Source organism: Neolamprologus brichardi, chromosome 10 (assembly GCF_056152115.1).
Source record: "Neolamprologus brichardi isolate AB-2024 chromosome 10, ASM5615211v1, whole genome shotgun sequence".
NCBI classification, from domain to species: domain Eukaryota; kingdom Metazoa; phylum Chordata; class Actinopteri; order Cichliformes; family Cichlidae; genus Neolamprologus; species Neolamprologus brichardi.
In genome coordinates this window covers 25,324,269-25,348,030 of record NC_142113.1, presented here as the reverse complement: position 1 = coordinate 25,348,030, position 23,762 = coordinate 25,324,269, and the positions used below count along the sequence as shown (strand labels likewise).

Sequence of the window (23,762 nt, the reverse complement as noted above, 5' to 3'; positions counted from 1 at the left end):
AAAACACTCTAAAAGTACTTCCAGGCCCTACATGACTGCTTTTTGTACTTATATATTATATTAGAATATTCATATACTGTATATTGCACAGATAATGTTTTACTATAGAGTTTGAATGCAATATTTTACGTTGCTATTTTATATCTCAGAGCCTCTGACTCTAATCTAATGTTGGAGCATTCAGTAAACTGAATATTTGCCTGAGGGACAGCTTGCTAATGCACTGCCACTTTTCCCCTCTGCGTTCAACACAAGTCATCATTTTCTTTCTCCAAACGCACAGGCGCGTCCCCTCTTTCCCATACTCTCGCTTTTACACACGCTGAGTATCAAGTAGCACATTATATAATCAACCAGACCAGCTAAAAAAAGGTCTGTAATGCTGAGCCACGCGTAATGTCGCTAAAGACACAACACGAACACACGCAGAACAACGGCCGCATAGTCAACTGGGACATCTGTGTGTGTCGGTAAAAGTAGAAAACTTCATAGGAAGAGCTTGTTTTTGTTTTTTGGGGGTAATCAGGAGGGAGCACACACGTGCAGCTCCGGTATGCACACGTGTGTGTATAGTGTGTGAACTCTGAGAAGGGGGTTTGCATGCCCACCTTTTTTCTCCTTTTCTTTCTTTTCCTTTGTTTTCTCTCTTTTTTTAATTTAAAAAAATCTATACAAGCATATAAAAGGACAAATTCCACGTGGTACCCACGAACATGTATTTGTAAACTACTTGTTACAATAATAAGCTTGTGATTTGGTCAGCTAGTCAGTGAGGTAAAGGTGATGAAACGGTGACACGTCCAAAGAGCGAGCTAGACGTCATCAAAAGATCCGCGGTGCGTTTACGTCTATCGGAAAAATCTGACGTGGATGTAAACGAGGGTATAAGGAATGATAGATGGTGATGATGGTTATAATTGCATAAGTTTCCTCCAGGATCAGGGGGTGGGCACTTCATATTTCCGAGATACCACATGAGAAACTGCGGAAGGCCGCACAAGTTTATTTAATCTCCTTATAAGGTCATTGGTCCAGCCCTGCACAACAGTCCCTGGTTGGCATGTGGCCTCTTGGGAAAATTAATTGCTCACCTTTAGAGGTGCTTGGATTTCCTCCTGAAGTCCAAAGACATCTCATCCAACATTGTTGTCTTTTACTAATAAAATTGTATAAAATCAATAACAGTAATATAAACAGACTTTGCTGACTTGCTGACTGAATGTTTGTAACACATTTCACACTGATAGTATTTTCTGTGGGACAGGCACTGCTATTTTAAGTTATTTTATTTTGCCTTTACACTTCCTTTGCTTAGTTAAATACAGCTTAAACATTGCAGGTGTTTAACTAGTTTTTTTAATGTAGCATGTGATTGAGGGTCATAAGTCATGATGGGAAACCTTTTTGGAGCATTTGATTGGTCATTCCTATATTGTAACTTCATGCATGGTGGGCTTACATGCTGAGTCACACCCCAACAGCAAAATTTGAGACAGCTGGGTTAAACCAATTGTTATGTGAAAGTCATTAATATATATAAATGATGTGTTTCACTTTTATTCCCGTTTCATTGTGGAAAAAAATGCATTAAAATGATTAATTATTTTTTCATGTATAAAAATGTATTTGTCTTTGGTGTGAGTCCTTGGTTTCAACAGCTAACTTCGTCCAAAACACACAGCGTGACTCAGTGATACATTTCGTTACTGATCGCACTTGAATGCGCCCGACAAAGAGCCACTTTACGTCTTCCCAAATTGGAAATTAAGAGGTTTTATGACGAGGAAGCGCATGAAAGCAGCACGTCGACCTGACCCAAAAGCGCGCTCCCTGCGTTTTACGTGTCTCCTCCCCCTCCACACTGTACGTGCGCGCACCTTTCTATCGCGTGGTGGGGATCATCCATGTTGCTACTAGTGGTGGAGATAAGGTTGTAATCCTGAGAGGCCCCGGAGACGTTTCTTGGGTTTTTGTATATGCTCTAACTCGGCGCTGACTGCTCCGCGTCGTGGACTGAAGCTCTTTTTGTCTCGGAGCGACACAGAGGCGGTAGACTCTGCGGAAAAACTTCACGTTTCCCTGAAATTGAAGGCGAATTCGGGCCGGGGGGGAGGACTGGTAATCCTGAGGGGGGAAGAAAGACGGTGGTGGGAAATGGCCACTCAGGTGGAGGCTCTCCTACCCGGCAACCCGCTTGCTCAAGCGAAGGAGCACGGTAAAGTGATCCGCAGTGAGCCTAAGGAGGAGGCAAGCGGCCGGGGCGACGGGGCCAAGCGGCAGACGGGTGTCGCCGATCAGGGGAGCGGCGGAGGCGGCAGCAGCAGTCCAGGACAGGGAGGGACCACCGGCTCGGAGGAGCAGACCTCCAAGCGGGCGACAGAGGAGAGCAAAGGCGGCTGTGACAGCGAAGACAAGCAAAGCGAGGAGGGAGTTAAAGGCGGCGGTGGCAACAAAAAGGAGTTTACTGAAGCTCCCCCGCCCAAGGTGAACCCGTGGACGAGGAAAATGAATGCTGTGACCGTGGTCAGCGTGAATGGACAAGCACACCACGGTCTGTACCCTCCCTACGTGTTGATTTACTGGCTGTCAGTGTTGTGTTTAGTGTCTGCCTGCACAGGTGTGGTCGTCCTGCTTGCACAGGGGGAGTCATGGGGGTGATTTATTGAACCAAAAAGAAAGGAAAAAAGTGAGGCAACAGAATTGATGAACAAGCTCTAACTGTGGTATTTTGCAGGCTGGTTATATTTGGAGTTAAAGCCCTCCCTCCACCACCTCATAGTGAAAGCTATTCTTGGGGGAACATGGGTGGTTGATTGCACAAGTGAGCACACCCTTCCCCAAAAAAAGTAAAGGTGCTCCAAAGTGCCTGCAGCTTTTCTGAAATTTAAAGGTGCAGTTCAGGTATCCGGTACCCCAAATAGCCCTTCACTTGCGTGGACGTTTTATGGGCACTGTGTGTTGTGGTGCAAAGGTTGTGAAGTTGCTCACTGGTGTGTCATCAGATCGTGCATTTTCTTTTACTTGAGAGAGTTTTGGTGTCTCTTTCTTGGGGCTTTTTAGGAGAAGAAGCGTATTAATTTTTAGCAATGTCATCGTGCATGCTTGCTTGCATAGACTAAACTTTCAAGTTAGGAGAAGACTGAAAGAAGCTCCCCTGTCTTGATGATCTCCCTCCCCCTTCTTTTGCTGACACCCACCCTTGCATACAGCCACATCTCTGCTGTGCTGACACACACCAAGCTTGCCAAATATTTAAACCAGTATTTACTACTGTTTGCTTTTGGGACCGGTTTCGACACAGCGGCAACCGCATCAGTCGATCGAGATATCCGCCCATGTCTCTCGCATTGCATCAATTAGCATTAAAGGCACGAGTATGTTCGGTTGTGTAGCAGCTTAGCCGGCTAACAATAGCACACGGACTCCCTTTTTGGCCTAGTCCTTCGCCGGGCCCTTCTCATTCAGATGTTAGCCTAGCTCCCATGTGGCTAATACTCGCTTCCGATCAGCCCGTGTAAAACACGTCAGCCTCTCAGTCGTTTAGAGAGCCCTTCTCGGTGCTAAAATTCTCGTCAAACCTGAAACATTTGGTGGTTTAAGCTCTAAAAACCAGCATGTTTGTTGTGAGACGTCACGTGTTCACTCCACGTGTTCCCCTAGAGAAAGGCATGAGAGCTGTTAGCTAGCTAGCTGTCTGCTTGGGCGACTTCGCTGCATTAGAGGGCAGATGTCGCATGTGGCGGTCTTGCCTGAGGCGGTCCGGGGGTTTTCGTGGTAAAGAAGCCGGTTGTCACGTCGTGCATGTGTTGTCAGAGCAAAACCCGGTACCTAGTCTGCTCCTCCACCCTGCTAGGTGTCGTTAGCCTGGAAGCTAGCAGGCAGATTTCATCGTGGATTTTATCTTATCGATCAGTGATCCAGAAAACGGATTACTGTTATGTTTTTGTCTGTGACAATTCACACGAAGTTGCCCCAGAATCCACACCGCTTGTCGCTAATCTATCAGGTGGAGTGATAATTGGTGATGCACATGCAGGGGACAGTTCCCTGTCCTGTTAAAGCAACGTGGTTTCCATGTCTCACAGCCATGTGTGATTTCCTGCATGTCGGCTGTGTTGCAGCCGCTCAGTCAGGTCCGAGTCTTTGTTTGTACAAGAGCTGAAAGCGTGTGTAACTCATGCAGACTTCAGCCTGTACTCAGGGTGGATTGGATTGCTTCTTGCTCCTAAATCTGTCACATCAGCACATGAAGAGCCAGTTTGTAGCTTGCCAGGCAGCATTGCCCCCCTCCACCCCTTCTTTATCCTGATTGAAACCGGTTTGCTGGTTGACTTTTTGAGGCAGTGGCTCTAAACCTTTTTGTTTTCTTGTTTACTTATGATTCAAGGCCACTACCAGTGTAGCTGGGAAGTTCTAGTCACAGGTTTTTGTCCCCATGACTTATGAGCAGTTCCCTGGAAATAGATTTCAGTTTTTGGGGATGTAGGTAAACCATGGTTTTGGGTTGGGCAGTGATATAGAAATATGTCTACCATGAGGAATTTTTAATTCTTCTGTGGTTTTTTTGTAATTCCAACACGTTCATTCGCAGGAAGTGAAACTAATTTTTGCACACAGGTCCCAGGTAAAAGCCAAGAAGAATGAGAGCACATAAGGAATATGTACAAAAACAAACTTGGAGAAAGTTTAGCATAAAATATGTCAACATACAAGTGTTTGCTTCTGCAAAATAGTTTTAATAACACACATCTATGATGTTTAAGACTCAGATGTTTCACAAGGACTGAGTTTGGTCCAAATAAGCTATTTTATATTAATTGAAGAAATGATAAAATAAGTCTTTGTGGTTGTGTTGTTCCAGAACTTTTGGCTCAGTTTGATCCACCACACAGACCAATTCCTGTCATAAAACGGTAGATTTTTGATTAAAAAAACAAAACAATAGGTCAAGATTTTGCTCCTTAGCTAGTCAGAGCCATTGGTGGGAATAATCCTACTCTTAAGTGGAGTTTTCTACGTGGGATATTTTAAATAGCCAGGGGATGCTTGTGGGTGTTTTTTTTTTTTTGGCCATCTGTGATGGCTGTTGAACCGATGTTACTTTGCCAAACCCTGGCAAACCTTTATGTTGGTCTGGCTTTGCATCAGTGTCACCTTAAAAAGCTAATAGAAGTAGGCCTATGATTAGTTTCAAGTGATCATTTAGGGAAACTAGGATCCCCTCCATCATGGAAATTGGTAAGACAGAAGGTGGAAATGGAGTTTAAAACCCTGTAAGCGATCACACTGTAGTTTCTAATCAGCCGTTTGTACTCTGTGTGTCCTTGAACAAGATCCTGGAATCCTGTTATGGATAAAGCTAGAACCTGCATGACTGGGAATGGTTATCCACATGTCACAGTGGGAGTATGTTGCTATATGTTAAAAGCGGATTTTTTCAAGATACATATATATATATATTTTTTTCCCCATGGTTCAGACTGATTGGGTTTCATATTAATGACAAGTTTACCTGGAGTTTTCTAACCACACCTAATGTGTGCAAAGTAGCATAACATAAATCCTGTTACATATACAGTCATAATTACCATTACCATCCACCATTTAAAAGACAGATCATCAGCTGACTCATTATGAACATTTAACAGGAGTGAGAGATAAAATGTTTGACCCAGTAAGGACCTGGCTGGGTAGTTGCTCCATGTCATCGTACAGAGTTCAGAGCGGACATTCTTATCAGACCTTTGAATTTGCTGTCCTAGAGAAAATACGAGACGACACTCTGGTTGAAATTTAAAGGCATGTGTAACCTTTCTGTTCAGAGATGATGGATCAAAATTAGTAAAGCGCAGATTTTGTTTGTTAGCTTCAGTGTAAGACTGTTAATATTTGTAGTAAACATGAGTGGGGCTGTTCTTCAGGGAGTGTGGCTTCATGTTTACTCCCCAAACCACCACTGGTGCTCAAGCACACCATACCAGTTTCCCCCAGGCTGGCGTGTAAAGAGTAATGACCACAGGCTTAAAGGTGCACTGTGGAGTTACCATGAGCACACAAATTATGTTTGCATCCGGTGTTGTGTACCAAAGCACTTTCTTGGGCTCCTTAAGATATGGCAAATGTTAAAAGCATCTCCTTTCTCATCAATCATTTCCAACAATGGCTTGTTGAGTATATTTAAATTGAGACTTCCCAGAAAGTTGATTCTGTTCATCTGGACGTTGCGTTTTCAGTGGGAGAAATGTTTCGGCACTCATCCAAGTGATTTAGTGTGTGCAGATGAACAGAATCAACTTTTTGGGATTTCCTTAATTGCATCCATGCTTTTCAGTGCCTTTGGCATGTCTTTAGGAGAAGTTTGTATGTTTGTTTTTTGTCCACATGCATGACACAACTGCTCTGTAGACCTACTGGAAGTCAAAACTCCCACAGTGTACACTATATCTTGATCTCCTTCACTTTCTTTGTGGAGCAGGGTGGGACTGTGCCACTGTTGTGTATGTGTGTGGCATCTGATTTTAGCGTCTGTTATCCACTTGTTGGAACACCACCATCCTCAGTTGATTTTTACTAGTAGCGCAAAAATCAGAGCTTCCTGTGTCTTCTTTCCTACTAGACAAATAAATGACCAGGTTCCAATATTGGTCCTTAATAAATTTAAGCTGCTCATCAAACAAGGATCGTATCCTCGTTTGAGTTGGACGTAGTCTGCCGTGGACTTCATGCTGATGGGCTCTTTTCTAGTGACGGGTGACGGGTTGAGCCATTACAAGAAACTCTGTGGCTTAACAAAGACTGCAGTACAAGACGGGGTGGAGTTGTAGTTCATTTGTGGGCGGAGAATCTTCACAGACAGCTGATTATATTTGATTTTTGTCACAAAGTAGTTGGCCGATACAATATTTTAGATGGAGAAACTGTGAAACGATGAAAGCTCCATTTGTAACATGCACACATTTGCATGTGTACCCCACCACTGCTGCCTGTAGGAAATTTAAGAAAACCAGGTGAGAGTGAGGGGTGCGATAACTTTGTGGCTTGCAGTTGTCAGCCCTGCCAACCCCATGAGCTGTTTTGTTTCTACTTCCTGTCCTGTTTACTTTTTTCCACTTCAGCAAAGTACATTTAAAAAAATCCAGTCTACCTTCACTATTACTGAGAGAGGTCTGACCTAGGAGAAGCTGAAGCTGATGGTAAATGGTAAATGGTAAATGGACTGGTTCTTATATAGCGCTTTTCTACTCTGTCCGAGCACTCAAAGCGCTTTATACAGCTAATTCATTCACCCAATCACACCCATTCACACAAGCACTTCTAAGCTTAAGTGCTAAGTATCTAACATTCATACACATTCACACTCCGATGGATGCATCGGTTAGTATCTTGCCCAAGGATATTTGGCATGCAGACTGGAGCAGCCTGGGATTGAACCACCGACCTTCTGGTTAGTGGCTGATCCGCTCTGCCACCTGAACTACAGCCCCCCCCTGAGCTACAGCCACCCCATGACCTTTAGATTTCTTTAACATCTGTAGTATGTTGTTTTGTGTGTCTTTCTCAGGCAAAGTAGGGCAACAAAAAAAGTGTTTTTCCAGCTAATTTTCAAAGTAGTTTTGGTGATAACGAAAATCAATTAGCTAAAAACAAGGTGATATAGAGAGCTGACCAATGTCCAGTGCATAAAATGAACTGTAATTAGGAGCAAAGTGCAGCCACTTTGGCTAAACCACTCTGTTTCCTGTCCTCCTACAAGACCTCACTGCTCTGTTCTGGCTCTGTGTGTGTTGCTTCTGGTACTAATAAAATTAAACAAGTTTAGTTTGCAGTACCAGGGCTGTTTTCTGGAGAGATTTCACTCCAGTTATTTACCATGACTTTAGTATTTCAACCATCCATCCATTGTTTTCACCGGTCATAATAGCAGCACTCTAAGCAGAGAAGCCCAGACCTGACTTTTAGCCACCTTCTCTTTTAGCTCTTCTTCTTCAGCTCTGTAATCTCTCCAGTGTATTCTAGGTCTGCCCTGGGCTGCCGCCTAGCAGGACATATATGAAATGCTTCATCTAGGAGGCATCTTAGCTAGGTACCTAGGTACAATATGCAGGAGTTGTTCTATACTGAGCCCTTCCTGAACAGCCAGACACCCTTTAGAGGAAATTAATTTCCACCACTTGTATCCACAGTCTTATTCTTTGGGTCACTACATAATTTTAATGTGATTGGCAATAACAGATTCAAAACGTTCAGTATGGATGTTCCTGGTAGTTAGTCTAGTCTAAAAGTCAGAAAACAATAAACTGAGGGCGGACTAATGGCTAAACTTTGGTAATGCAAATATTTCGTGTGTATTTAAGGTTAATGCTGTCTAATAATCAAAGTGTATTAAATGTTGCTTTAATGTGTTGCACTTTGTGTTGTACCTAACATTGCATCCACTCCCTGAGCTACAATTTGGAGGGTTATATTGGTATACTCTTCTATAATTGAGCTTCAAATTTACAACTTCACAGATGGAAGAGAGACACTGTCATCTGTTGAGAATTCAGTGTTGGCTAATGGTGTCGAAACAGTAACAGGGCTGACTCGTTGTGGATCTCCCTAACATTGATATGACTCTTTCTCTCATGTAGAGATCAGGAGTTGGTGTTTTTCTTCACTCGGGAGTTTTGTGTGGGTGTAATGTTGCGTTCCATTTACCTATTTCCAGTTAAACGTAGTTGTAGTAGGACTGGAGGTGCTGTGCATCTGCTGCGTTGTGTGATGAAGTCATGCTAACATGAACACACCAGCTAATCATAGTCTTGAATTGTCCTTAATTACTCAAATGTTCTTGTGTTTTTGAGAATTGGCACATTTAAAAGTATAACCTGGAGAGTTGTGGTTTAGTGCTGACATTGGTGTACACAGCCACAATTTTTGAGGTGATTTATGCATTTTTCAGCTCGAAGCACCTAAATGATTTAAAGTGTTATTTTCTTTTTGCTGTTGTGGTAATTGTCAGCTGAGGTGTGACCTTAGCTTGGTTGGGGAGTCGGAAACAATCGGCAGATCTACAGAATACATGCAAATATAGATTGAGCTCAGTGCATTAGCATTCCTATAGCACGTACAGAAACCTTTAAGTAGAGTAGTTGAGTAGAGGAAGGCAGTTAAACTGTCTTCTCTTTATAATTTGCATCACATGCCTTACTTTCTATTGTCACCACTTTAGATTTGTTTATTTTTAGCACACTATTTGTATAAGATTATGTGCTGTTTTTGTTTCTGTAGCATGGTATGGTTTTCATCTCACCTCTCAGTTGTAAATCTGAAGTACTCTGGTAGTCTGTCGATATTCAGAGCTGCTCAGCACTTTGTAGGGGGTTGCTGTTTTAAAAGTAGCATGGACAACTCTGTTGTCTCCTGCATTTGTCCCAGCCCGTAGCTGTCATTGTCGTCTTTGATGCCACGAGTGAAGAGCCCCCCCCCCCCCCCCCCCCAAACTTCCCTTCTTGTGTAGTCACACACCACGGATCTGTTTGTTGGTGGGTTTTACGAGGTGTCGGGACCCAGCAAAGGTCGCCATCCTTGAACAAGTGTTAACAGTTGAATGGGTAAAATGGAACTACAGCTGCAGACCAGGCTGCCACCATGCTTCAGCTGCTGAATGGGTCCTTAATGGGAGCTAATGGGAGCTCAGCTGACTGGTCGGCTTGTGTAAATGAGACTGTGTTGGAGGTTAGGGGGAATTTGATAGCTTCTGTGAGCTTCTGTTGAACCTACAGAAGCATCTCAATGCTCTGGTGCTGCTGAGTTTCCTGTTTTTTCCCCTGAAGATTTCATTACTGTCATAGTCAAATAATGAGTTGACTGGCAAAAATGTTTATATTTGAAATGCATATGGTAACAGTGTCTCTAATTTTAGGAGTTTCTGCTTTTCCCTCTTTAATGCCACTGCATAATAAGCCATTTTAACATGTGTGCTCTTGGGCTACGAGTAGGATGTAATGCACAGTTTTACATTGTTCTGTAGTAAGAAGGAATTAAAACCAAAAGTTGAAAATGGAAGTCTCAACATAACCAATCCTGTGTTGTTGTTTTTTTTTTTTTTTTCTTAAAACAAACTTTTTAAAAGTGCCAGATATTAAAACTGAGAACATCATGGCTTGTTCACAAAGTGTAGCATTGCTAAGCTAGGTAGCAGCCTAGTGTCTATTGTACTCACTGTACTGCACTTCTCCCCACACACTTACACGCGTGTCACATACAAACTATAGTCCCTCTCTTAGGTTGTCCAGCTCGAGTTACTTTTATCTATCACCGGCTTGCGTCTGGACCCTGTGATAAAGGCACATCCCTCCAAGAAGGTTCGGGTGTGGACAGTTTATATCGAGGACGTGTCCAGTTGGTGGCACGTTGAAATGTGACTTGGCTCCTCTGTATTTTTTTTTTTTTTTATTGGCTTGAAGGGTGGGTGGGTGCCAGTTATATTTCATCGTATTCCTTTGTTATGAAGTGTGTACATTATGGGGGGAAATAACTGTGGTAATGTTCATGCAAACGTTGAATCACTTTTCGCATTTATAGTTCTGTGAAGCCTTGGACGATTAACCATTTCTTTATATTTTGCTAAGAAAATGGAAAATGACTGTAGTCCTGTATTTTTTTTTTTAATTCATTTTGTCCCTGTCAGACTGTTTCGTATTTTTATTTATTTGGTAGATTCAGTGTCTGAAGATACTTTAAATTTTCTTGTAACGTTGGTTCATCGACTGACTTAGGTGCCTTTTTTATGTTGCAATTATTCCAGATGAAAATTTTGACTGGAAACTCAGAAATTCCAACTAAATCTGGAACATATCAATAGGGCAGTTTTGTGCAAGACGTTAGGCAGAGGAACTGGACTGAAAAGGCTGATATCTAAAGGAAAAGTATCTGAATACCTTTAGATAGCATGGAGAAATATTGCTGAAGCGCACGTTTAAAACAATAAGAAAGTCTCACTCCTTGAAAGGGGGGAAAAAGTAAAGAAATGTGGGGTGTCTCAAGTACTGTACACAGTATATTGAGATGTAAAAATCGTTGTCAGGCACTCATAAAGTGGCCACAGCTTTTTAAGCAGTTGAAGTTGGTATAATTGTTCAGCCCTTCATCATAGCTGATAATCACCCTTCAGGATACTAGGGGTGGGGGAAAAATCGATACTGTGTAGTATCGTGATATTTTGTTTGCTAATAATGTATCGATACAGGGACAGCAGAAATCGATATTTTGTTACAAAAAGGTTTTTGTGCTCTGACTTCAGAGCACAAAAGCATGTTTCTGAGCAAGAATCCTGACATTCCTTCACTGTCCAAATGTGTTTAACTTTTTTTATGGCGGCAATAAACATGACAGTTTACTTATTTTAATTTAAGACATGTTTTATTTTAATTAAGTTTAAAACTTTTTTATTTAATGTAAAATTATATTTTGTTTTAATTTACTTTCAAATTCTTCAGTTGCTGAAGGGGCTGCATAGTTTTCATAAATTGCATAGTTCAGAATAGCTATAATTATACCAGATGGTTGCATTCAGTTAAGTTGGACTAGACTATAATACAAACCGTTCAGTTTGTCAACAATAAAACTGAAATGAGAGAAAGACTGAGTGTGAGACTTTGATATTAGATAAAATGAATATTGATAAAGTTTACCTTTATGTACAGAATCTGAATATCGCAAAATATTTAAAAAAAAATTGCAATAATATCGTATCGTGGGATGTATGGTGATTCCTACCTCTACAGGATACTGTAGATACTCTACTGTTACAGTTTTGCAGCTTTGGTTTTAGTTCATTTAAAAATTGTTGAAGCTTTAAGTCACGTGTTCTTTGCCTACTGTTTATCACCACCACCATCATCTGTCACCACTGCCTGCCTGCCTGTTCATCTTATTCTTAACTTGAACCCTTTCCACATCTGAGGTGAAGTTGGAGCCCGGGTCACTCACATGAGCTTCATTTGATGTGCGTCTCTGTGCTGGCTGCGAATGCAGCACAGAATACTGAGCGAGACGCCTCCTAGTCTTTTTACTCCATGTGAGCTTGTGATGTCGTCATCCTACAGACTTCAGAGGGAGTCTTCGACTGTGCATGCGCTGCGATTGTACGCGTTTCCTCCATATTTGGTTCTTGCATGCAGAAAGGCTTCCCTCCTCAGTGGTTACTCTGCTCTGTTAACAATTCAGACTGCAACAGTGAGTAGAGGAAACTCAAGAGAAAGTGTCACACTTATAACTTGAGATGTTGGCTGTGACCAGTGTTTGGTGATTTTTTTTTAATTTTTTTTTAAAGGTGATTATTGCTTTATCCAACCAGTGATGGTTGTTTGCTGTGCTCTGTGCCTTTTGGGGGAAATGTGGTGTGTCTCAAACATTTAAACTTGGTCTGCCTGGATTTATTTTAATTAAAGAAATCATAATGGGGATTCTATCAACACTTTTTTTTCCATATATCAAGAATGTGACAGTTATGGGGGAAATTCCAGAAGCCAAATATGGAGTCAAAATAACAAATCTTTTGAATGTACAACCTTGAAATCATGATACAACACATGTGGGAGTGGAGGAAAAACCTGTGTGATTCAGACCACAAAAAAACCCCAGCGTTTGGCTGAGGAATGGGCCCGTTTCCCAACGCTGCGACTGTGTTTGTATAAGACTGCAGAGCCGACGTGGCATAAAGTTTATTTATAGGATTCACCAAGAGAGCCCCCGTGGGATCTTACGGCAGGTACTAAAGCTGCTCCCTGCTGTAGGATTCAGGTGGAGGCCAAACACAAATTCCCATGAGGCATGTGCGTTGTGTAGAGTGGTTGTTTGGTTTGCGAGGATGGGGAGGGGGGGAGGGGGGGAGGCACTCTTGGGGCTGTTGATCGGAAAGGAGGACGAGATGTAGAGGAAGAGCTTTTCAGAAATGTGCAGCAATCTGTTTTGTCAAGTTGGAGCACTTGACTGCAAAATAGGTTTAAGTGTATATTACAGTAAAGCATTAGAATTACAAAATGAACAGATGTGAAGCTCCCACTGGAGAAACTTTAAGAGACAATGGCTGATTTGAACTGTTGGTTGGTAGTGGCTAATGTTAATGGTAGCCTCTGGCAATCCAGCATGCACAGCAGGCTGCAACAACCTCCATTGAGCACTGTGGGGAATAAACATAGGAGGAGTGGGTGAAATGAGAGAATTGAAAGAAGTAGTTGATGTAGTGCTTGAGAGAAGAGTCACTACATACTAATGTCTTTAGACAAGAGCACGCTGGTCTTGGTGAAGCAGTTAAGCAGTGAATGGGGTTTTTTTTTTCCTCTAGCAGCTGGAGCTTCTCAAACATTCACATTGGTATGTAAATAATCATTTTACATTCTGTGTCTAAAAATAATCTGTTGGTTACAACAGCAATCTTTTAATGGTCCTGAAGAGTTAAACGTCCCTCTGTTTAAACAGATTTGAAGAAATTTACATTTAGCATGTGAGCAAATTACAGTTTGCATGAGAGTGTAAGCATCGCAAACCTTTAGGGGCTATTTCTATATTATTAATGGATGTCATCAGTCTGTGCAGTTGTTATGAGTACTTAGTTGTGAGCTGCTGCTGGAGCAAACGGTTTCGGGGACTACCTGCAGGGAAAATCCAACTACAACTACATGCTGCCGTCAAACCACTAATAAAAATTATGTAATGGTGTAAATCCAGTCAGCTGTGACAATTTTATTTTCTCGTGGTGTTGTTTCAGCCTCTTCATTGGTGGATGCTAAGTAGTAAGTTGAGAGAAATTGCAAACAAAATATTTATCACATTTTGCTCTGTCAAAAATCTTTCTTCCCCCCCCATTTTTGTGTTTAGGCTCTTTACGTGTGTAATGTTAAGACTTTTGTCTAAGTGGATGTCCCCAGTGCTTTATTTTTGTGTAGGCCTATTATCAATGCTGAGAAAATGTCTAATCCGGTGCAGGAGCTAAAAGAAACGTCTGTAAACGCTGATTTTTGTCGAATTATGACTTTCCCAGTAGGGCTGTGCGATATGACCAAAATCTCATATCCCATTATAAGAATTCTATCGTCCCGATAACGATATAAATCACAAAAATGTAACATTTTCTGTAAATTCTGTGAATCTCGGGCAGCTCGTCTTGCGTGAAGTGTTTCCAGCTGCGCGTCATGTAGCTGGAGTGTTTTAACCGATGCATGAAACGATACATTTTTAGACATAAGTTGTAAAGGCCGCCGTTTTCTTTGAGTATTTATTACACGGCGTGCTGCGGGGAAAAGCCTGTTCTAACGTTTGAGTCTAAGGTTTATTTTTTAGCACCTGGCGGCTCTTTTTTACTTCTCATCCGTAAATAATCTGCTCTTTCATGTGATTCAGTTTATTTTGAAAAGTCTCAACAGGATCTTGTTCTTTTTTTTGTGAAAGGTTTATGTGGAACATAAACAAGCAGACACGTGATGCTGTTACCGTCGTTGTTGCTAACCACAATGCGTAAAAACAGGCGCTTGTCTGTCCATAGTGTGGTTATATAAAATATAAGAGAAAGAGAGAACTTTAGGAAATTAATATAGCCACTACAGTGACCATCAAAACGATGAAAAAATATTGCCGTAAACAGTTTATTTTGCGACACCACGAAACAAACGATAGCGTAAAATGAAACGATAGACGTTTTTATGTCGTCATCCGGCACGCAGACACAGGAACAATTATCTGTAACGCTTCCTAGAAGTCTTAAAAAGGTTCCCGGAGGCTGAAAGTACCCCTGTGTTACCCGACTCTGAAGACTCACCTTTCAACTCATTGTCTATCTTATTTTATTTATTTTTAAAGCATTTAAAAATGTAACAGTCGGTGACTCATCTGTAACATGCATGATAATAGGTCTAGCTAACTTAAGTAGCCATCAGCATGGAGCAGTCTTTTTGTTTGTTTGTTTGTTTGTTTGTTTGTTTGTTTGTTTGTTTTTTTGTAAATGGAAGTGCTGTGCGGTTTCTAAAGCATATACCCCAGATAGGTGCTCCTCAAAAGCAGAAACTTTTAGGACATGTATACTAACAGAGTGAGGTACTCTGTTAGTATAAATTAAAAATAATTAATAAAATGAGTAGAAGCACAGCAAAGAAAAACTTGACCTACTGACTAGAGTTTTCATCAGGGTCTAACACTCAAACTGTGAAGCTTAAAAGGGGAATAAAGGTGTGCCACAGGCTGTGCTTTCTTTGATCAGCTGATGCGCAGCTTAAGCTACATATAATTTAGTCTTGTGTACACTGTAAACAAAATATGGACACTCCTTCTTACAGTCAAATTCAGTTAGTTTTAGTTTACGACTGGCTTTCAGTAGTTTAACATTTGTTTGTGTGCGAGTGCAGCATTGTTTAATTGTTGTGCATTTAGATTGTATTTAAGTGGCTTTGCCTCAGTTCATATACAGCTGATGTTGAGGATCGGCAAACAGCAAATGGTGAAGTTGTTTGTATCATTTTGATTTACTTTCAATGAAAAATGAGCTCACTGATTAATTCTTCTCACTGTGGGTGTTTTAGTCGGCCAGAGTTTTATTCTTCTTGTTTCTTCTTTATGCGCAGGAAAAATAAAATTCTTTTCTTTTTAATTATGAGCTTTTTTCAGGTTGGCACCACGTGGTCTGATGACGTGATTGTCGTACACTTCCCTCTCCTCCTCCCCCATTTACAGCTTCACTCATTTTTTTCTCTCTGTAGGGTTTCTGTTATTTAGCCATTTCTCTTTGTAACACATAGTCATACCTACACCCGTCTTTCAGTTTGAGAGTATTCAGTTGCACAGTTGTCAGAGCTTTATTACAGTTGGCCCCATAAAACTTAAAATACAACCAGCCTGTACTCATACCTGCAGAGAGGGTTTTTAAGGTACCAAAAGTCAAAAACACTTAAAACTCATGAAGCAAAGCTCAGGAGTGAAGGTTTGGGATCACAGATGGAAACTTTTTGATGTGGTGTAGTAAAGTATTGTGAAATGGGCCACATTAAAGAGATTAAAATCTACAATTTGGCTTATGAGGGCATTTTAAATAGGTGTTACAGTAGTTGTGCAATAATTCTGAAACATTATGACGCAAACAGGACGGAGAAAACTGATGGGTTGTGTCATCAGTTTCAGCTAAATGCTCAAACTGATGCTAGAGCCACACTAGTGAAATTAGAAGTGACCAGCTGTGCAACCACGCCCGTTCAGGTGTGTGATAAGACGCTGTCCAGCTGCTATTGTGTCAGAACAATGGTGAACAAAACCACAAACACTGTCCAACATCAACAATAATTCCTGTGGTAAAATATTTTTACAGTTGCGTCCTTAATATTTCAAAGACCTGAACACAAGACCACATATCACATTTATTTTTTTCTGCTTTTGGGCAGAAGCCATGAAATTTGTGATGGATTTCTGTGGTTTAAATTGAGTCCCCTTAATACAGTTAACAATACAATTTTAGCTTCTCAAGTGACGTTACAACTATAAAAGTATCATGAAATAATTGTTAATGAGGGAAATGTTGCATTTGTTTGTACTCTTGGGCTGAAGCATTAAATTAGTAGAGAGGTTAAGGTAATGGCTATACCACGGAGTCTTGCTGCAATAATCAGTCACTGCTTGCATTACTTAAATTCCCTGGAAGGTAGTCAGATACACAAAGAACATCTTATATGAACCCACTGACGATGTGACTGCCTGAGGAACATCAGCTTATAGTTTGCCTAACATCTTGGCCCAGGGAGGCTCTCCTCTGACCTTAAACTATCATCTGCAATCATCATGTGACGTGCACTGAACACTGGGCAGCCCTGTAAGTAAGGCCTACATGTCTGTCGAGGAGGATTCCTAGCATGCGGCTCAGATGATCATGAGGTGGCAGTTTAGCTCAACAGCTGGCTTTTTACTACTGAACAACACTTGATTGTCCACTTTTTGCAGAGTTTGGTGGACTATGAAATGTAATTACAGTTTCAGGAACTAGTCTGGTTCATTGCTGCTGTTGGGTTCCCAGAAGTGGTCGAAGCGATATTTAAAAATCTGGTAGTTATTAACAAAAGGGGGGAAAAATTGGAAACATCAACTAAACAATGTGACTCTAAAATAAAACTAAACACAATGGACACTTACAGGAAGATGCCACGTTTTCTCTCTAATCCCATTGCTTTTGCATTACCAGCCTCATTTACCTGGGCACTACCACTTACACAGGTAAGGGAGGGGTAATCAAAACATAAATAACTTAATAGATGCTGTTAATGGTAAACCTGGCTCCTGATGTCACTTGTCAATTTTTTTTTTTAAGATTAGAACCTAGAATAGATACTATGTCCAGAGAAAATCACACTTTTTTTTTTTTCTCACTTACCGCTTCTGTTCTGCACTTACTCGCTCACTGATGTAATGGTCATGCAAATCTATCTTTAATAATCCTAATACCACCGAACAGCTGATTTCCCAGAAGAGCAGATGAATCACAGAAGCAGTACGGAGTATAGCAAAAATGGGCAAGGCATCACCCCTTTCACAGAGGACCATAATTTTTTACAGAGAACATAATTTCCTTAGGGATTAATAAAGTATTTTGACTTTTGATTTTAAATGCACTTTAAAAGTTGGTGTTTTTGCCCAACTGAAACAGCTCCTCTAGAGTTCTGATTGTTGGAGGCCACGTCAGAGTGCTCTGTCACAATGACGAGGTAGAAAGACTCGAGGAAAGTTGAGTGTTTCCTCCGTTGTCCCACTTCCTGTGATTAGGCACAAAATGAACAATCGTGCACAACAAGGAGCAGTGAGAATTTTTTTGTAACTACTATTGTTCATACACTAAGCAAACTAAGCAGATAAGAGAGGGCTAAATGCTTGAGGAATTAACACGGATTCCTTGACTAAATAAGTGCAAAGTTGTTACGCTGGTCAGTGTTTCAACATGGGTCTGCTGACAGGAGAGCAGGAGTTTCAGTTATGCATTAACCTGACCCAAATGTGGCTGGAGTTTAAGTGGGTGGGTGGGTGGAAATCTAAGGTGCTTGCAGATGCATACCTGTGTTCAGGAGGATATGTTCAGTCCTGTTTGGTAGTTGAGACTTGGTCACAGAACAATGTGACACGAGAAAATGATCCATGTGTCTTTGGATCTTTACTTATAAGGCCAGTTAAAGCTATTTTTGGTGCTGAGCATACCATGAACAAACTATCCAGCTGAGGAGTGCCATTTGCTCTTCCTAGGTATTAGGGGAGTACAAATTTTAATTGTAGAGTTGCAGGATTTTTTTTGGAGGAAAATAAGTTTGATGTCAGGCTTTTTGCGCAGTTGCTGGTCTCATAACTTTCTGCGGGATCTTCTGTGGAGACGTTTATTCTTTAGCTGAAGAGGCAGGGGTAATAGTTCACACTTTGTCCACTTTTGGCTGCACATTTCTATTTTCCTATGAAAGTCAGGAACAAGGATGTACAAATCTAGGTCAAAGTAAACCAAAGTTTTCTTCCATTAATTGTAAAAGTCTTCTACTTTTAGTGATTTTGCAGGTTTAAATTATATTATAACAAAACAGATTTCAGGGATTTTTTTTTTTCTTGACTTCACTTGTGTCTCAAATTGTATCTGTTGGAATTTTCCTAATTTTGGTGGTAAAATTGGGTAAAATGACTGCAGGCCAGGATGATTGAAAAGTCCGGTCATGAGGCCGCCTAACACTGGAGGGTTCCAGCTTAAAATAGCAAACCAGGTTAGCGCAGAATCGGGTTCCTATTTGGAGAAATCCTTCGGTTTCCACCTGCTATTAGTGAGTTTTATCAGACTGCCACATTCATGTGACATTATCAGCCACGATTAGTGTAAGCGGCCAGCTGCTGACGCAACTTTATGCCTGCTGCGTTCGCCACCTGAAACGTCACCAGGTTATAAGAAGCTTTTGTTTAAGGGTAAAAAGCTGCCAGTTTCACAAAGCAAACATTTAGCTGTTTAATTATTTCACACAGCTTCTTTATGAAAGACTGCATTGATGAAAACAAAGTAGTAGCCTGGGAGATAGACCTGAAGTCCTCTGATTGGAGCTAATGAGGGGCTGACTAAAAATTGAGCTGTCTGCATCTGCAACAAATCCTTTGTTATTAGAGAAGATCTGCAAATTTGTTGCTCATAAAATTGTTCTTTTAAAGGAAGGATGTTTAAAAAAATATATATATATACACACCTTCCACCTTAGTTTCTAAATGGGTTATTCAGTTACAGTGGGGCAAAAAAGTATTTAGTCAGCCACCGATTGTGCAAGTTCCCCCACTTAAAATGATGACAGAGGTCAGTAATTTGCACCAGAGGTACACTTCAACTGTGAGAGACAGAATGTGAAAAAAAATCCATGAATTCACATGGTAGGATTTGTAAAGAATTTATTCGTAAATCAGGGTGGAAAATAAGTATTTGGTCAATAACAAAAATACAACTCAATACTTTGTAACATAACCTTTGTTGGCAATAACAGAGGTCAAACGTTTACTATAGGTCTTTACCAGGTTTGCACACACAGTAGCTGGTATTTTGGCCCATTCCTCCATGCAGATCTTCTCAAGAGCAGTGATGTTTTGGGGCTGTCGCCGAGCAACACGGACTTTCAACTCCCGCCACAGATTTTCTATGGGGTTGAGGTCTGGAGACTGGCTAGGCCACTCCAGGACTTTCAAATGCTTCTTACGGAGCCACTCCTTTGTTGCCCGGGCGGTGTGTTTTGGATCATTGTCATGTTGGAAGACCCAGCCTCGTTTCATCTTCAAAGTTCTCACTGATGGAAGGAGGTTTTGGCTCAAAATCTCACGATACTTGGCCCCATTCATTCTGTCCTTAACACGGATCAGTCGTCCTGTCCCCTTGGCAGAAAAACAGCCCCATAGCATGATGTTTCCACCCCCATGCTTCACAGTAGGTATGGTGTTCTTGGGATGCAACTCGGTATTCTTCTTCCTCCAAACACGACGAGTTGAGTTTATACCAAAAAGTTCTACTTTGGTTTCATCTGACCACATGACATTCTCCCAATCCTCTGCTGTATCATCCATGTGCTCTCTGGCAAACTTCAGACGGGCCTGGACATGCACTGGCTTCAGCAGCGGAACACGTCTGGCACTGCGGGATTTGATTCCCTGCCGTTGTAGTGTGTTACTGATGGTGACCTTTGTTACTTTGGTCCCAGCTCTCTGCAGGTCATTCACCAGGTCCCCCCGTGTGGTTCTGGGATCTTTGCTCACCGTTCTCATGATCATTTTGACCCCACGGGATGAGATCTTGCGTGGAGCCCCAGATCGAGGGAGATTATCAGTGGTCTTGTATGTCTTCCATTTTCTGATGATTGCTCCCACAGTTGATTTTTTCACACCAAGCTGCTTGCCTATTGTAGATTCACTCTTCCCAGTCTGGTGCAGGTCTACAATTCTTTTCCTGGTGTCCTTCGAAAGCTCTTTGGTCTTGGCCATGGCGGAGTTTGGAGTCTGACTGGTTGAGGCTGTGGACAGGTGTCTTTTATACAGATGATGAGGTCAAACAGGTGCCATTCATACAGGTAACGAGTGGGGGACAGAAAAGCTTCTTACAGAAGACGTTACAGGTCTGTGAGAGCCAGGGATTTTCCTTGTTTGAGGTGACCAAATACTTATTTTCCACCCTGATTTACGAATAAATTCTTTACAAATCCTACCATGTGAATTCATGGATTTTTTTTTCACATTCTGTCTCTCACAGTTGAAGTGTACCTCTGGTGCAAATTACTGACCTCTGTCATCATTTTAAGTGGGGGAACTTGCACAATCGGTGGCTGACTAAATACTTTTTTGCCCCACTGTACACTGTGATTCTCCTTGCTGGTTGATGTTGAAAGAAAATGTGGTTTTTGAATGTTCTTCATACCGTTTTATCTAAATAGGCATTGCACAAATGTAGTAGCGATCAGAAAGACACCACACCCTCGCCCTGTTTGTTAGCTCATGTTGTGTCATTGCTGTCGTATGTTGCGTCCCATTTTTGATCTCTCCAAGAAATAATTTTTTATTTACTACGCAACTTCTGTTGAGTAATCCCTGGGGGATACAAGGCTCCTAAACGGCCTAGCATGAAGCAAAAGTTAAAGAATGTAGTGTCAGGAAGCTCAAATTAAACCAGTGTTGCACCATCTCCTAAATTCATGGCTCAAAGTTAAACAAACAGTCTAAGTTTGAAGTCCAGGAATCATGTAAATGAAGTCCAGGGATACTACGGGACAGTAAAGAGACATGAGGTTCAGCTCGCAGTCCTCTATTTGATTAAAAACAACTGATTTGAAGGTTAACTCTTGATTGTTAAGCCTGTGTGTAAGGATATTTGTGGCTCCACATGGGCTGAAGAGTGATGTTGAAAAAGAAAACCTCTGCCGCCGCCTCTTTGTCATCTGCTTAATGTGACCATCTTGAGGTCTTTAGCATTGAATTGCTAACCAAACTGGTCAACTTGCATCATGGGTAATGTACACACATTTCTGTATAGAAATTTTGAATTCAGTGGCTAATTTAATATAATTCCATGCGATTAGCTGGCGAAGCATTTGCTGTGGCTTTCAGTGTTTTCCTCATCCTGACTTGTACTTAAAATGCCTCAGAATCGGCTTATTACGGCGTTCCCAGCCTGGGAAAAAGAAACTGCACAACAGCAAGCATTGAGATGAGAGAATACAATCGGAAAGCCAAACTAAAGGAGAACTAGTTAAATTCTGGATCTTCTTTCTTTTGATGTTTAATTTTCTCCAAGTTTTGTCTTTAAGATAAGATAACCTTTATTAGTCCCACACGTGGGAAATTTGTTGGTGCTTAGACAAGCGGCAGAGAGATACCCAAATCAAAAATCATATTTACTACCTATAGTGGATTTAAGGGGAAAAGAATTCTCTACAGTCATGCTCTCTGTAAACGTGACTTTTAGTTTGTTTTTCTGAATGCTTATAAGACCAACTTATATTATACTGTAGACTCTTGTGTTTGCACTTATCTCCCTCATCCTTCCCCCGTACACTTTTACTGCACTTCTTAACAGAGCTGAATAATAAAAGGCTGTAAATTTGTGTCCATTTAGAGTTCATTCAGTGTTCTTTAAGTACATAATGGCCTTTTTAAATCTCAGTATGCCTCTGAATTGGCTTCTTACACTGTCATGACACACATTTCTTTTAATATTTCTATTTATTAAATTATTAAATAGTTGAAACTCTTCTGCTGGTAAATTTCCACCCAGGGAACAACTGTAGGTTCTTGGTCAGTTTCTACTCAGCAGTTGTAGGTTTCTCACCCAGCCCAACCTTTTGTTATTCGTAGTGTTGTTCTGTTTCTAACACATGCAAACGCTCTGACCTGTGAAGTGGACCGTGATTAAGAATGGGTTTGTTTTGGGTATCTGTCTGCCGTTTGTCTAAGCACCAATTAGATTTTAAGTACTTTAAACTGAGGCTATATCGTCAGAACAGTTGATGCCAGACCTACTGGCTGCTCTCAGACATCTCATTTGCCAGTTGTCCGTCTATCAGTTTTCAGCTGCAGTGAGATGAACCAACAAGGGAAAACAAGAGGTTTGTTCTTTATATTTTCTTATCAGTTTCTCCGGTGCTAAATGAACAAAGCTAAAACAGAATAGAAAATCGGTGGTTGATATTGGATGTTGGTTAGTTATTTGCAAACATCGGTATTGAAAACCAATGCCAACTTTGAACATGTCCTAAGCTAACTATTCATTTTATTTTACAACACTGTGGTGTTTAACCTTGAGAGATTATTAGATCATTGAGAGATAGTTGGAGACGAGGAGTATGGTAAGTCCCTTTAGAGTTGGAGTCAGGAGACGCCACTGAAGGCGCCTGTACACAGCTGCTTTACAGCAGCTAAACATGTTGCACTGGTTAAGGTTTTAATCTCATTGTTTCCTGTTGTTTCTACTTTTAAATGTTCATTCATGCACTGTGACTGCAAACCTTTTAGACACCAGAAGCTTTGTCATTACTGGAGGTCGTTGGGAATTTGAAAAATGGCGATGAAATCAGCAATACTGTTTGCCTGGGTCTTTAAGTTTGTGCCATTTTCATACAGATTCCCAAGTATTGTTTTTTTTTTTCCCTTCCTAAATGGGAGGTTAGATGCTTTTTTTTCTAAGTTGGAAACAGTTTCTTTTGTTTACGGTTACCTGAACGGTGAAAAGACGAGCGAGGACATGCGATTCAGAAGGTATATGCATTAAAAATATAAGTAGGTTTTCTGGGCCTAGAAATTCCTGTTTGGCTGTGCTGTCCTCCAAACCGGAAATATCTTGCTGTCATTAACATGTAGAGCATAGACACCTCTACTGAAACTCCGGCATGCTGCTTCTCTTTGTGCTTTTGGCAATGTATCCGCCAGAGGATTTTTATTCCCCCTGCTCTCTTTCTTTCGGTGATTGTCCTCAAGGCGCTTAGTAAGATTTACTCTTTGGTGTGAACTGCTGCCTGGGAGCTGGTTGCCTCGCTTGTGTCACTGTGGCTGGTGACAGTGCAGGAGGAGATGGAAAGGAGGAAACATCTCTGATTTCAGGGCATGAGCCAGACAATGAGGTGGCGAGTGTGACTATCGTTTTCATTGGGGGGGAAACTACAGCAATACCAGACTCACGTCTTTAAAGGCTGATAATAACGTGCACGTTTTCTTCAGAACTGGTTTAAGGTAACAAGTTTGTGTCTATCTTTCCGAGGTTCTCTGTG

The 23,762-nt window shown here is 41.2% G+C and overlaps 1 protein-coding gene across 5 annotated transcripts in view; it reads left to right on the top strand.

The window, feature by feature from the left end:
* Window positions 1–1,894: 1,894 nt before the first annotated feature.
* The window catches only part of larp1 (La ribonucleoprotein 1, translational regulator), a 51,253-nt gene continuing 29,385 nt past the window's right edge, over window positions 1,895–23,762 (top strand). For all 5 annotated transcript variants that reach the window (XM_035905346.2, XM_006785044.3, XM_035905345.2 and 2 more), the window contains exon 1: window positions 1,895–2,551. In XM_035905346.2, coding sequence (XP_035761239.1) covers window positions 2,155–2,551 — 397 coding nt within the window. In that variant the 5' untranslated portion in view covers window positions 1,895–2,154. The remainder of the gene's footprint in view (window positions 2,552–23,762) is intronic.